This window comes from Hibiscus syriacus, unplaced genomic scaffold, assembly GCF_006381635.1.
Source record: "Hibiscus syriacus cultivar Baekdansim isolate YM2019G1 unplaced genomic scaffold, ASM638163v2 tig00112114_pilon, whole genome shotgun sequence".
NCBI classification, from domain to species: Eukaryota; Viridiplantae; Streptophyta; class Magnoliopsida; order Malvales; family Malvaceae; genus Hibiscus; species Hibiscus syriacus.
In genome coordinates, this window is record NW_024063255.1 from 578,309 (window position 1) to 594,146 (window position 15,838).

General features: G+C 31.5%; 2 protein-coding genes and 1 long non-coding RNA gene across 4 annotated transcripts; all 3 read right to left on the reverse strand.

Annotated features, from left to right (window-relative positions):
- Window positions 1-428: 428 nt before the first annotated feature.
- LOC120174583 (probable O-methyltransferase 3) lies at window positions 429-8,168 on the reverse strand. 2 transcript variants are annotated; one of them, XM_039181383.1, is made up of 3 exons: window positions 7,360-8,168; window positions 7,218-7,256; window positions 429-798 (listed from the first exon to the last, which is right to left on the reverse strand). In XM_039181383.1, the coding sequence occupies exons 1-3, from the start codon at window positions 8,137-8,139 to the stop codon at window positions 511-513; spliced, it is 1,107 nt and encodes a 368-aa protein (XP_039037314.1). In that variant the 5' UTR covers window positions 8,140-8,168; the 3' UTR covers window positions 429-510. The 2 variants fall into 2 exon arrangements, with proteins under 2 accessions (XP_039037314.1, XP_039037315.1); XM_039181384.1 differs by having other exon boundaries at window positions 661-777; window positions 7,197-7,256.
- Window positions 8,169-13,714: 5,546 nt separating this feature from the next.
- LOC120174585 lies at window positions 13,715-14,321 on the reverse strand. The gene is made up of 2 exons (XR_005521185.1): window positions 14,267-14,321; window positions 13,715-14,165 (listed from the first exon to the last, which is right to left on the reverse strand). It is a non-coding gene; the product is annotated as an uncharacterized LOC120174585 (long non-coding RNA).
- A 259-nt stretch (window positions 14,322-14,580) lies between these two features.
- On the reverse strand, window positions 14,581-15,042 carry LOC120174654 (probable O-methyltransferase 3). Its single transcript, XM_039181437.1, has one exon. It carries the CDS (start codon window positions 15,040-15,042, stop codon window positions 14,581-14,583), a length of 462 nt encoding a protein of 153 aa, XP_039037368.1.
- Between the last annotated feature and the right edge of the window lie 796 nt (window positions 15,043-15,838).

The window sequence follows — 15,838 nt, forward strand, 5'->3', positions numbered from 1 at the left end:
ATATTGCTCTATCTTTTGGTAACTTATTAACATATTTTGATTGCGATGATTTTAACTTATGATGTTTATTAGCATGATTTTTATAATTTATTGAAATGAATAATCAATCAATAAAATGAAAATTTAATATTTTTAAATTTTTTTTAATATATTACTACATGTAAGTTGTAAAACAAACTAAAATAAAGCAAAAAAAAAAATAAGAATGACAATTCTGTTATTTTACATTATTGAAATCAAATTCATCTAAAATGTCTGCGAACCAAACAGAATATGAAATTGGATTCCAATTTCATTTCCTGCCAACCAAACAGAATATGGAATTGTATTCCAATTCCTGACAGATTTCAATTCCTTCACAGATTTCAATTCCCTCAGAAACATTTCAGCGAACCAAACGCCACCTTAAATTCAAATATCATATTATGTTCGATACACAATCATATTTATTTGATAAACAGAAGTGGACGCAGGGAAATTAAATAAAAACAACATGAACAACTTTTTTAATTAAGGGTAAACTTCAATGAGAGATCTTAAACCCAGTATAGGAGTAATTTTGTAGTCGCTGAAACCCGCCGCAGAAAATAGGTTAGACCATTCTTCTTCCCGCCTCTCTCTACCTGTATGCAGCACCATCATCAACATGTCGAAGAACAGCTGCGTTTCGATCGATTTCAAGGTTTCATCATTCGCTTTATCATTTTCCATCAATACCATGTCTATTATAATCACCTTCTTTTTTATCATCACTCCTTTGGCTTGATTTGAAATGGCCTCTTTACATCGCTTCAAAATTTTCATTTTAGGGTTGTTGTGAAGTGATTGTCTTAACATATAAGAAAATTATTTCTGATAATTTTAAAATGAAAGTGTATTTCGTCAAGTGAAATCCTAAAATTTGATTACTTTTAAAATTTGGGAATGATAGAAAAATAAATATTTAAATTCTTCGAAAAAATATCGTTAGAACTTATAAAAGGTTTGATTTCGATGTCTTTAAATAATCGAACATTATTATTCTTTTTAAAAGGATTGATAAATCATGTTTAATTAATCTTAATTTATTTTTCATCATTGTTCATGCAATTTAAAATTCGAATCAATGGTTTTTGAATGAAATGCTAATACTTCTTTATTTCAATTGGAGTAAGCTTTAAGGCATGAAAAGTCTTTTCTTCTTAATAAGAAATAATTAAATATTATTGTATTCCGTTTTAAAATTCAATAAACGTTATTTAAGGGATATTAAATTAAATTTGAACTTGTAAGATTCATTGCAAAAACAAATAATTACCGATTAGGTATAGATTTATGGCGTTGTGGGGTGTTAATCCTTCCCCAAGCATAATCGAATATCGAACTCAAATTTTTGGTAACACATACCTTAAAATGTTGTTTTTAATAATTTTTAAATGAAATTTTATTAAAATGACAAAACATTTTGGGTGTCCAATCACACCCTAATCAAATATTAGTGGCGACTCCTCAAACCGTGTTTTATTTTGACTTTAAAAAGAGAAACCTCAAATTAATCGAGACGAGATTTTTTAAATCTCACTTAAAATAATTAAATTTGTTTTTTTTAAGAAATCGTTTCGACACTCATTCAAAAAACCAATAAAATTTTCATATTAATTTTATAAGCTTTAAGGAATTTTTTTATATCAAATTGAATTATTAATTTATGAAATTCTCATTTTTAGGGAGCAAATGTTTACATTAATGTTTTTTGTAAATATATTTATAATACTTATCATTAAATTTTTTTAAAGAAAAATTATTTAAATTGATATAAAAATATATTTACAATATGATTCAATGGGATGTCACATACTGGAAATTGTGTTACTAATGATGTTATAGAACTTTCTGAAGTTAATTTTCTTTATTAGAATCCAATTAAAAGTTTTCTTTATTAGAATCCAATTAAAAGGGTTAGAAGGGATTTTAATTGTTGGACTGATTTTACAAACATCAGTATGATTTATGATTCTCCATATTAGTTGTATCATTTATTATATATCATTTTAATTTTAAACCAATGTTGATCATTTTTTTTTAAATTTTAAATCAATATTAAAGAATTTAAATTTTAATTTATTTTGATTAATATGGACTTAAGGGGGTGTTTGGAGGAGGGAATGTGGGATTCCCATGGGAATGTAATCCACATTCCCCAGTTTGGTTAGCCCGGGAATCTCATTCCCGGTAATGTAAGATTACTAATAGTGGATTTTTTGGGGTATATTACCGGGAATATCATTACCTCCATTTCCTTAGGTATTGTTGGATTCCCGGCGTTTTGGACCAAAATGCCCTTAATTTTTTTTAAATATCATTTTTCTGTCATTGAATAATAAAAATTCTACGAATGTTAAATTACAAATTTATCCTTAAACTATTTTAGATTTACAAAAAAAGTCTAATTAAAATTTTATATGAAGTTCAGGGTTAAAATAAAATTTTACCATTTCATTAAACCTTTTTATATTTTCAATTTTGTAAAAAAAATTATATAAATTTTATGAATTTAAATTTTTTAAAGAAAATATATAAATATTTTCCAACTTGTTAAAAAATAAATATATAATAAGGACAATTTGGTCAAATATACATTACAATAATCTTTTATTATTTTAACCAAACACGGTAATCTTACATTCCTGTTAAGCCAACCAAACATAAAATACAACATTTCCAGTAATACTATTCCCTGGTAATCTTACATTCCCACTAATAATCTTCCATTCCGTGAACCAAACGCACCCTAAATATTTACTGACCGATAAGTAAAAACTGTAATGTGCTTTTAAAAGTGAAAAGAAACATACAAAAATTAAAAGTATCATAGAAAATTGTTTAAAATCCCGATGATAAAAACATATCTCCATCTATTCATAAAAATTTATAAGCTTTTTAGAATCACTCACTTATAAGTTCAGTAAGGAATTACATTTTGGACATAGCTGAAGAACATGGGATAATGTATCACTTCCTTCTATAACAATCATCCTCATAACAATAATAACATGTATACATGTGTTTTCGAAAAACAATCATACTTTTAAAACATGTGATACAATCAAGCACTCATAGAGACCAAGGTAAATAAAATAAACGATAATATAACACTATTAAGAAGACAATTGTACTGAGTTGAGAAGTTGACAAGAAAATCTAGTGAAATGTCTGTTTATCACGACCAGCAACAGTGTTAAAACTTAAGTAAAAAAAACTGGATTACTATTATGATAAATTAAATCTAAATTTTACTCTAATAATTTATTGAAACATAAGAGCAATCCTCTTAAGTAAAAGAATTGTGTGAATCAGTTGGATCAGAAGTGCTAGATCTAATCGATATTTGATCAAGAGAAACACATGCACCTTCACGAACATAATTCTAAACCAGTTCTATATATATGAAATCTATTAAACATATAAAAATCCTAATGTTTCAAATGTTGTGTGGGTCAATGGGCTTAATTATGGGTTTTCGGAATAGATTTTGATGAAACGGTTCATGAAAACAGAATCAATATATCAAAAAGCGTTAGGGTCAAAGTTAATGGCTCAGCCCAGATCAACTTAATTTGAAATGGACTAGACTGGTTCGATTTAGTTTAGACTAGACCAGACTAATTGGGTTGGTCTCAAATGGATTGATTCGGTCGGGTTAGATTTTTGACTTAACAGAAAGAATATGGGTCAATTTTATTTTTATTTTTTTTGGCTCGGCAATGTAAATTTGTTTATTACAAAGGACGTGGGATGAAATTCCCATAAAAGTTGAGTACAAAGATTAATAGCCCCAAGCTCAAAGAAAACACGACTCAAAGTGGCAGCCTTGGAGCAGCAATACCACGGCTTCAACACATTACAAACAGTCTGAATAAGGTCTCGAAAGAAAAAATGCTACGCAATACAGGAAAAAAAATTAAACAAAACTACCAACTCCGAGTGATATAATTGAATTACCACCAAGCTTTGAAGAGATCTGGCCTAAACATCCCATGTTTAGCAAGGAAGTCTGCCATACCGAGCATATTGGAAATCGGTGAACCGTAATTCTGACAACATACGATCAATTTCCACAAAAGTACGCCACCACTTTCCATAGTCGTTGCAGCGGATTTGTAATCCAATTAATTGAGACTTTAGAATCTGATTCTTTATTAAGTTATCTTTCCAATTTATTTCGAAGAAAACTTCCAAGGCTACACACATAGCTGTTACCTCCGCAAAATTCTACCCCATTGGTGACACGGGACCAGAAAACATACTAGCTGGGCCAAGCAGGCTCGCCCAACCGATAGTGGTTACGGGTAGCCTAGTTGAAGTGGCCACAGGTAACGGCACATGTCGAGTTGAGGCTAGGTTTCCAGGCGGTGTATACGACGACAGCATGTGTGGCACCCACAAATCTCGAAAATGTATAAGAATTTTCAAAATTAACGAAAATGAACTGGGAATGGTTTTACCTAGGTTGGTTCACAACATTGAGCAACGGAGAGGTGTTCCTCAAACGGTCGAAACTTCCAGCCCTTCAAACTCAACAACAACAATGACAAAGAAAGAAATAGTGAGTGAGTATCGTTTCGTTTCCACAGTAATTATATTGGTGATATTTTATTTAAATTATCACTTATGATATAAATATTAATAATGTGATAATAGAATGATATAATTGACAAAAGATAAGCCAAAGAATTATGAAATTAAATAAACAATTTAATATAACTATGGTGATAAAAACTACAATAAAAATTAGATGAAAAGGATTATGAACAATGATTTAAGCAGCATGAACTGCTGTAGGATGACAATCAAGGACCAAATAATGCCACGACACTTCTATGATTACTAATTGCTCGAGTGGGGGGTTTTTTATCTGTCGAACTCCATATGTCTATAGCGCTAAGTATGATGTTCTTCATTCACTCGTGAGAGCATGAGCATGTCTCTATGCCTAGAGTTGCACATAATACAGTTTTGAATATTCTTCCCAAATTAACTAACCACGAACCGAATAACCTAACCTTCTTAGAATTAGATTAAACAATATAAACCTACATGAACAATCATCAAAGCCAAGCTGATTGTAAACATGCAAAGTGGCTAAGTAAAACTGCTTAGTGATGTTGGTTACACCACTCATACCATAGTGTTCTTGGTGTTGTTTGGAGTCGATCAATATACTTGAATTTCTTGTCGGTAGCGACGCAAAAAGAGTTGAAGCGAAGAAAGTTTCGATTAGTGTGGAAATCAGCTCTCTATCGTTCACCGTTTTGAACCAAGCTTGGTAAGAGATTTTGAATTTCATTTTCTTCAATTTTGTATTTTTTTCATATTTTATCGGCAATCACATCTACTGCACGTGCCCCCACACGCCGCCCTTGCTCGCGGGGCTCCTCCACCACCTAGGAGAGTCTTTTGAAAGGTGGGTCGATCCGACCCTATCTAACTTCGACCTGATCCAACCAAATCCTTTTAACCAAAGCTTATTGGGCTGACCTATTGGCCCAAATTCAATGGCCCATTTATTTTGGCCCAAGCCTAATCATCCCAAAATTTAACTGAATCGGTTTAACCGAATCAAACCAAATCGAATCAAGTTGGATCTGGTTTAGGAGGTTACAGCAGGCTTTCCATTCGTGATGCACACTATTCTCCTAAGGCTTCTCCTTGGTATTTATAGATTTTCCTCTAGTGTTGGGTCTTCGGCCTACAACTACTTTATCTAGTCAGTTTATATGATACACATGTATTAAGGAAGTTACGAATGACACACGTTTTAGGGCTGCCTCAGTGTATATCCATATTACCACGATAATGTTTCCACAGCAAGTACCGACAAAAAGTGATTTTTTTCCATAGCATTATTTCTGGCAGTTAATGCCTTTGGTGCATACTTTTTCCATGGCATTACATCTGGTAGTTGGTGCCTTTGGTGCATACTTTTTCCATGGCATTACATCTGGTAGTTGGTGCCTTTGGTGCAAGCTTTTCCCAAGACAGTATTGCTGGCAATTCTCCAACTCTTGCAATTAAAGCACTTAATTTCGAGCAATTAATTAAGTCTAAAGACATAAAATATAACTCTTTTCAAAAGTTATAATTTTTTTGTCGACAAAGAGAATTGGGACTCCTCAATGTGACACAATGGGTCGAATAAATTCGCAATATTCTGCCAAGTATGTATACGCCATTAAGTAATAAATTGGATACTCAATAGTTTGGGATGTAGAACCCACAAAGAGTAGTTCACCTGTAAAATATGTCTAATACACTTAGAATTAACAATAGATAGAATGATGTGATGGCATCGGTTGAAGCAAAGAAGTAACATAATGGAGATTGGATTCACACACTTGAATTAATTGTCGAGGTATCACAACTCAATTGTTAACATTATGATATGAGATGATAATAAATTTTATAAAAACTGAAGAGTATAATTGTTTATGTAATTAAAACAATTCATGTCACTCCTCAAAGAATTGAAGGGTGCAGTTAACGATTTCAATTAAACTCAATTTAGTATGATCTATTAATTATATGTTCTTGTTTATGTTTTTTTATGTAAAATCTTAGAAACACTTTTATTTTACTGTCATTATCCTTTTACATTATAATAAATAATGATCTCTATAAAAATTAAAGAGGGTAATTATTTATGTGATTACAACAATTCATACCACTCAAAGATTTGAACACTGTAGTTAAGGATTTCAATTACACTAAATTCGGATGTATTTACTAATTATAATATTCGATCAAACATAACATATTTATATAATTACACACAATTACTCTGAAATACAATTTTCATATGATTTTCATAAACAACCATATTTGTTTGATAAACAGCAGTGGACGAAGAAAAATTAAATTAAAATAACATGAAAGAGTTGCAACTTTTTTAACTAAGGGTAAACCTCAATGAGAGATCTTAAACCTAATATAGGAGTAATTTTATAGTCGCTGAATCCCGCAGCAGAAAATAGTTTAGACCATTCTTCTTCCCGCCTCTCTCCACCTGTCACCAACACCATCATCAACATGTCGAACAACAGCTGAGTTTCGATCGATTTCCTGGTTTCATCATTCGCTTTATCATTTTCCATCAGTACCATGTCTATTATAATCACCTTCTTTTTTATCATAACTCATTTTGCTTCATTTGAAATGGCCTCTTTACATCACTTCAGAATCTTCAAGCATTCATCATCGTTCCAGTTGTGCAATATCGACTATTTAATCAACGCGAAAGCATATATCAAAAGCATTAGTGTTAATTTAAAACAATTAGAAAAACGTTCAATAGAGATAATTTAAAAAAATAATAGTATAAACCTTTAGTAAAACTGCATCTGCAACAGGAACATCCTCAAACATATCGCCTCCAACATATTTCAAGTTCCCGCTATCTTCTTGGTCGGCAACAACACGAGGAAGATCAAACACAGTATACTCCAAATTTGGAAATGCATCAGCGATGGCCTTGCCTAATGTTCCTGTGCCCCCTCCAACGTCCACCAACGAATTCAATCCCTCAAATGAGCCCTTACACTTGTCGATCAAAACGCTACTAACCAATCGAGCATCGCTAGCCATGGCTTCATTGAAAGAATTACCAAGCTTTGGGTCATGAGAAGCATATTCCCAAAACGTCTTCCCATGAGCTATATCAAATGGGGTATAATCATTATTTTGGAACCAGATGCCTAGAAAATCCAAAGGCTTTGTTAAAACAGGAACCAACGCAGCTTTCAGAAGAGGTATTACGCTTAAGGGATTATCCTTAAGCAAGAGACGAGAAGCATTGGTAAGAACATAACCATCTTCTTGGGAGTCATCGCTAAGCTTTTTTTGTGCAAAGAAGCCCGAATGAACTAAAATACGCATGAGCCGGTAGATGTTGCATGCCTTGGTAGGGTTGAGTGTTGGTAGTGCAGCGACCAACTCGGTGACAGTCATGGGCTTGCCATGGTTTTGAATGATATCTGGGATACCTAATTCAACAGCACATTTTAAGGACACGGGATTTATGAAGTTAAAAATGTGATTCCACACATGATTATGAGCTTGAAGTAGCTCATTCACATTTTCTCCGTTAACATTGACCTTATCCATTTTAGCTAAGGTCTTTCTGTTTTGCTATGGAACCATAGGCTAAAAATGAGATACATGGACGAGGAAGGTTCCCGTATATATGGGAACTGCCGTCTTAAAATAATTTAGGGTAAACGACACTACACACCACTTAATTTCAGATAGTGTATCGTTTATACTATTAAGCTTTCAATTTTTATAATTATAACATTAAATTTTTGTTTTAACTTCAATTATGTCACTCGGCCGTTAAATTTTAACGGCATAATAACATGGATAGATCTTTCTATCACTATGATGATGTGGACAAAAGAACATTGTTTTGACAACGACTATTGATGCCAAAAATGACGTCGTTTCAGGCACTAAACTTTAATATGTCACAAACTTTTAAACAGTTTACTTATGACATTGCACTTTCAAGCTGTCATCAACAACCAAATCACTGCTTGTCATCGTTTGTCTTTTGCAGAAAGGTCGTTATCAAAACGTTCGTATTTCACTCATCTTTCTTCTCCTAAGATTGATTTTTCATGAAACTCACTCAAAATCGACAAAAATCCATTTAAAACTTCGATGTGCTAATACGTTGATCTCTTTCGATGATTGTCCGATGAGGCTAGTTTTGGTGTATATTGTTCATCTTCTCGAAATAACGTTTCTCACCGTTCGAATTTTCAAACAAACACCCTAAATTCATAAAATCTAATAAAGTCCCAAAACCTCTAAAAATAATATTTTTTTTAATTTCGTCGATTTTGAGCGGTTTTATGAAAAATCAATCCTCATAGTAGAAAGAGGATTAAAATTCAAATATTTTGATAACAAACTTGTCATGAAAGACGATCAGTGACAAGCAATGATTGGTAGTCGGTGATGGTCAGAAAAATGTAGTAATAAAAATAGAATTGTTTAAAAGTTTCATAACAAAATCAATACACACTTAAAGTTCAGTTTTTAAAATGATGTCGTTTTAGGAGTCAATAACCGCACAAAAAATAATGTTATTTTGTTCATGTCATCACGTTGTTTTAATTTTAATGGGCCTAGTGACATAAATAAAGTAAAAAAACAAAATTCAATATTAGTATTGAAAAAATTAAAAGTTTAATAGTATAAATAAATAAATGACACATCATCTAAAATACAGTGATAGCTGGTATAGTGTATCCATACCATTCTCCTTCAATACATCATATGAAACACGCTGCTTCCGGGCCCATGCTCCTTTAATAAATCCAACTCTATCATTAAGAAATGAAAAAGGCAGTGGTGATGAAAAAGCCACAAAACCTAATATTGTCTCCTAGTAATTGCTTCAGGTATCAATAGTCGACTATACACCTTTCCTTTCAACTTTAATTTATTTCTTGTGTGGCCCAATTTGATAGGTACAGTTCTCTAAGCCTGGACATGATTTTTTATTATTAAATTTATTATTGTCACAATTTGTATTCTTTTTGTTATTATTAATTATTCTAAATATTCATAGTTAATTATTATTGTGGGAATAATAAAAAAATAAGATTAGTATGAAGTTTGATAGATATTCATGAGATGAATATGTGAATGATATTCAAATCAAATTCATATGTATTGTTGAGAACAAATATTGGATTGACTCGTTTTGATATTAAGACATGAATCAATGTCATATTAATTTTCAACAATTATGTCATTAAATTATTAAACATGAAATTACTACAGTTCTAAACACGAGGATTATTATGTTTCGACATAGTCAAACATTGTCTTTAATCAGACAATTATAAAAGAACATGATATGAATCATGTAGTGAGATGTTAGTGTTAAGATGAAATTTATCCCTTTTGTCATAAGAGAGATAACTCAAGGCCCCTTTGATGATTGATTCTAAGAAATGCATGATCGTGCTCAATTGAGTTGATGAAGATCAATGTCATTAGTTTAGTCAATCCAATTGAACATCGAGAAACTGAAGATAGAACGGTATAAGATTAACATTTTTTCATGCCTTATATACTATAAAGTTATCGTGAGATAAAGAGATTATGATATGAACTATATTAAGGTTGTCACGGATCATGAAGCGTTTTCATTTAACTTGGGTAGTCATAATGTCTTGCTAGAGGTCGTTTAAGACTTGTAGGATCAAAATGTGATTTTATCTACTGCCAAAGTTAATTGAACTTATAAGGTCGCACATTAAGAATGAATAAGAATGCTTAATTATCTTTTTGGAAAAATAATTTAAGATATTGATATTATTTTAAATTATATTGTAAAGAATGATTTTAACCGAATTTAATTTAGAGAAGTTAAATAATAATAATAAATAATATATTATTAGGATTTTGTTGAATCTAAATTCTTTATTAGATAAGAAATCTATTTTAAATTGTTATTTATTTTTAAAGAGTTTTAAATAAATAATAATTAAATTATTATTTAATTTAAAAAGATTTTTAATTAATAAAAATTAAAATTAATTTTTTAAAAAAATCGACTTAACATAACCCTAATAATGTCATATATGCGTCTAATATATGCCTAGGTTTTAGTTTAATAACATTTTTTTCCCAACTGTCCAAAGCCAAACAAAAACAACAAAAAATATTGTTTTGAGAAACTGGAGGGGAGCTAACATTTTGATAACTGTTATTCATTCGTTCGCGTGTGGATACTTGTAGAGGATTGTCGTATTTTAAAATGACAATTAATATGATATACATGAAATCAAAATTTTATTAAAAAATATTTTTTTCTCATTATTCAGGAAAAAAAAACTCTTTTTTCATCTCTAGCCTTCTCCGTCGTGTTCTTCATTTCACACAATATGGTGGTTGTCCTTTGTGCCGAACGTCACATATCAGTATTGATTGTGGTTTATCAACGATAGAGAATCGAAAGATTGTACCTTTTTTAATATTTCTTTCACCATAAAAATGGATCTTGTAATGACTGAATTTTGAGTCAATATTTGAGCAATGACTTGAACCATGAATGAATCTATTAGTGAGTGTGATTATATTTCTTGAATAAAATATGGGATTGAGTGAGTGAGAATTGGGCTTAATGAATCATAAAAAGAGATTCTTTAAGTTAAGAATAAAAGGACTGCAGATGCAAGTTACCCATTATTGAAAAATATGCTGAAATCTCAATAATTTCCTCTTTTCCCTTTAATAAATAGGAAATTGCGACCATTATTTTCGGTATATTACCTCTCTTCATATCAATGATTGCGATTCTCTGTCCAATCCAAATATAAAGAATTCAAATGTTACCACCACCACCACCACCAATAATAATTTATATAAAAATTAAAAACCATTGCAATAACCAATTTTATCCGGGTTTTAACTCATTTCATTGTATTAATTGCACGTGGGGTCTTAAATGGGCATGGATAGAGTCTTTTAACTCACTTCTCTGCCATCGTCGCCGTTGTGACCGGTTCATGGAGAAAAGCTTAGCCTCCATAAAAATGGAGGCCATATCAGGGAAAAAAGGGGTTGTTTTTACAAAATAAAAGAGGGGGGAGAATCTAGCACCCTGTAAACCAATCGAAAGCAAAAAAGAGAGTGAAAAAAGAAAACACAAGAAATCGAAGGGAAGGGGATGTAATTCCGAGAGAGAAAAAATCAAACTGGAAACTCTCAACTCTGCAATTTTTTGGAATTTGAAATACAACATACCTTAAAGTTTTCAAGGTATTCTTTTTCTCTTTTACTTTGATTTTTGTAGATGGTACATAACCCATAGATTTCCAAAGCCTAATCAAAGATTTTGAAGCCAATATTTGATTTAAAAAAAGATTGGGGTTTTGAAAATAAGTTTTTAGATCTATGAGTTCTCTTAAGAGAAAACAAAGAATGGAATTGAGTTTGGGGTTTAAAAAGGATTCGAAAAAGGGTCATTTTCTTCGTTCTCTCCGCCGGAGACGGCGGCCGGTCCGACGGGTTCAATGGGAGATGGGTCTTTGCTCAAAAGTGGATGAACTTGAAGAACAGTTGAGAGATTTTTTTTAAGAAATGGGTTTTGATCCAATAATTTGAAAATAAAATATGAAGCTTTGTTTATTCTTTTTTATACGCCTTCCATTGTGGTTTGGGGTATTCATTACCGTGGTCCCTTGATTCTTCCCCGCAATTCATTTTGGTCCTTGACTCTTTTATAAACGTATTATTAAGGTCCTTGATTCAGTCACTGCTTTTAAACTATTTATGTTGATTATTGAGGTGGGGAAGCTGCATGTTAAATCCATTTACTTTTGTTTTATCGTGGTTGCTTTATATTGCCTTTGTTTGATGCAATTTTGTTCGTATTTAAATTTAAACTATTGACGTTTAAGCCTTTTACCTTTCACGTTTATTCGTTCAAGCCTTGCATGTTTTCCCTTTATTATTTAATCCTTAGTGTGTGTATTAGTTTAATCTAGAGCCTGTAATGCTATTGTTGTTGAATATCAAGTCTTTTATTAGTTTTAGGCTTTTGAATTCAAGTTATACTTTGGCTGCTTGGTTTATCTTAGTCACCCCGTCATCTGCTTATTCAATTTAGTTGCATAACATCATTTTTACCTAATATGCATGAGCCTCATAAGCATAACTCAATTCAAACTTCATAATCTGATTAAAAGTAATACCTTTTTTATTTTATATTATTACGAAGGATTGCCTCATGGTTAGAGGGTCTGATTCGATCATTTAGAATAAAATTGGTATCCTATTGAATGTCACCTAAAATTGACAATTCATAAAATTTACACAACTGAGGAGAAACTGAATGTTCTTGTATCTAAACTGATGTAGAAAAAGTCATTTATTTTACAAAGACTTTTTTCTCGCATTTTTAAATATTTGAACATTTTTTATCAACCCTAAAGAATTGATAATCTCTTAATTATTTTCGCTCAAATTTCTGAAGAGCGTGTACATTCTCATATCTATTTCTCTCAAGTACATTTGATAATAATTAAGATTAAAAATTACTAGGTAAGCTCTTATATTTTGATATTTCGATTTGACTAAGAAAAAGGTTGTTTCATATGTTAGAAACACAAAGACTTGTTTTCTTCAAAAATTGAAAATATATATTGTCATGCTTTCTTGGATTTAATAAATTAAGATTTGTTTGGTCACTAAAAATGTGATTTTCAATAAAATTAAATTTGAATATGTAAATTTCATTGGAAAGACAACAACTAAGTACCGATTTTAGGGAGCTGTGAGGTGCTAATCATTCCCTAAGCATAATCGATTCCCGAACTCAATTTTCTAACACGTAAAAAAACATTGTTTTGATGATTTTTAATATTAAATTTTACTAAAATGACAAAACCATTTTTGGTGCCCAATCACACCCTAATCAAATATTGATGGTGACTCCTCGAATTGTGATTCTTTAAAAAAAAATGAAAAACCCCAATTTAATCGAGACGACCCTTAAAATTCCCGATTGAGGGGAACGTTTTGACAACTATAATTATTTATATAATTACAATAATTCATATTATTCTTGAAAGAATTGAAGGGTTATAACTAAGGATTTCAATTATACCCAAATCAACGGGATTTATTAATTACAATATTCATTCAAACATAACACACTGTGTAATTACACCCAAATACACTTAAATTCAAATATCATATTATGTTCCATACACAATCATATTTATTTGATAAACAGAAGTGGACGCAGGGAAATTAAATAAAAACAACATGAACAACTTTTTTAATTAAGGGTAAACTTCAATGAGAGATCTTAAACCCAGTATAGGAGTAATTTTATAGTCGCTGAAACCCGCCGCAGAAAATAACTTAGACCATTCTTCTTCCCGCCTCTCTCTACCTGTATGCAGCACCATCATCAACATGTCGAAGAACAGCTGCGTTTCGATCGATTTCGAGGTTTCATCATTCGCTTTATCATTTTCCATCAATACCATGTCTATTATAATCACCTTCTTTTTTATCATCACTCCTTTGGCTTGATTTGAAATAGACTCTTTACATCGCTTCAAAATCTTCAAGCATTTATCATCATTCCAATCGTGTAATATCCACTATTTAATCAACTCGGAAGAATAAATCAAAAGCGTTAGTGTTAATTTAAAACAATTAGAAAAACGTTAAAAAGAGATAATTAATTAAAAATAGTAAAAACCTTCAGTAAACTGCATCTGCAACTGGAACATCATCAAACATATCGCCTCCAACATTTCAAGTTCCCGCTATCTTGTAGGCCAGCGACAACATGAGGAAGATCAAAAACAGTGCACTCCAAGTTTGGAAATGCATCAGCAATGGCCTTTCCCAGTGTTCCTGTGCCCCCTCCAACGTCCACCAACGAATTCAATCCCTCAAATGAGCCCTTACACTTGTCAATCAAAACGCTTGTAATCAATCGAGCATCACTAGCCATGGCTTCATTGAAAGAATTACCAAGCTTTGGGTCATGACCACCATATTCCCACAATGTCATCCCATGAGCTGTATAAAATGGGGTACAATCATTATTTGGAACCAGATGCCTAGAAAATCCCAAGGCTTTGTTAAAACAGGATCCAACATAGCTTTCAGAAAAGGTGTAACGCTTAAGGGATTATCCTTAAGCAAGAGACGAGAAGCACTGGTAAGAACATAACCATCTTCTTGGACTCCATCGCTAAGCTTTTGTTGTGCAAAGAAGCCCGAATTAACTAAAATACGCATGAGCTGGTAGATGTTGCATGACTTAGTAGGATCGAGCGTCGGTAGTGCAGCAACCAACTGGGTGACAGTCATGGGCTTGCCATGGTTTAGAATGATATCTGGGATACCTAAATCAACAGCGCATTTTAAGGACATTGAATTTATGAAGTTGAAAATGTGATTCCAAACATGAGCTTGAGCTTGAAGAAGCTCATTCACATTCTCTCCACTAACATTGACCTTATCCATCTTAGCTAAGGTCTCTCTGTTTTGCTATGAAATCAGCATACCTATGAAATATGTTATTTATAGACTGAAACAGATATATGGACGGGGACACGTCTTAAAATAATTTCTCCATGAATCATTTGGCGGAGTTAATTAATATTGTTGATGCTCCTTCAATAATATATATTCTTTTTTATTCAACAGCACATTTGTCAAGAACAAATTATGTCAGTAATATTACACGAATAATAGAGATGATCCGAATAATTGTATACGACATAAAGGTGATTAGAATGACTCATATAATAATTTTAATATTTAGGTGGGGCCAGTTCACAGCATTTCGATTGATAATATCGACATTCACCTACCATTTAAGTTGATAATATCGACACTAATAAAGAATTAACCACAAGATCTATTTTTAGATATAAATTTTTATTTTTATAAGTATATTTGACTAGTTGATTAAACTATTTATCTTTGTTATCTCGTATTTCATAAGATCATAGTTTATAGATCTATTAAGAGCACTCACTTCTTTACCCTAGAGTCTCTCATTCCCTTCCTCTCTATATAGGATTAGGATTAGAGTTAGAATTTATCAAAAATATATATTTTTCTTTATCTAATAAATCTAGAAAAAAAAATTCTTATATCATACAAGTTTTAGTCTTGTCTTGTACAAATATTTTAATTTTACTTTTACAAGTTTTTTTTTGCTTTTAAGGTTAAATTTATTATTTCTCTCCGGTTGATGGTGTTCAATTCTTTCCCGTATACAAACCCGGAAGAGGATTATTGTCTGTCTTACTAA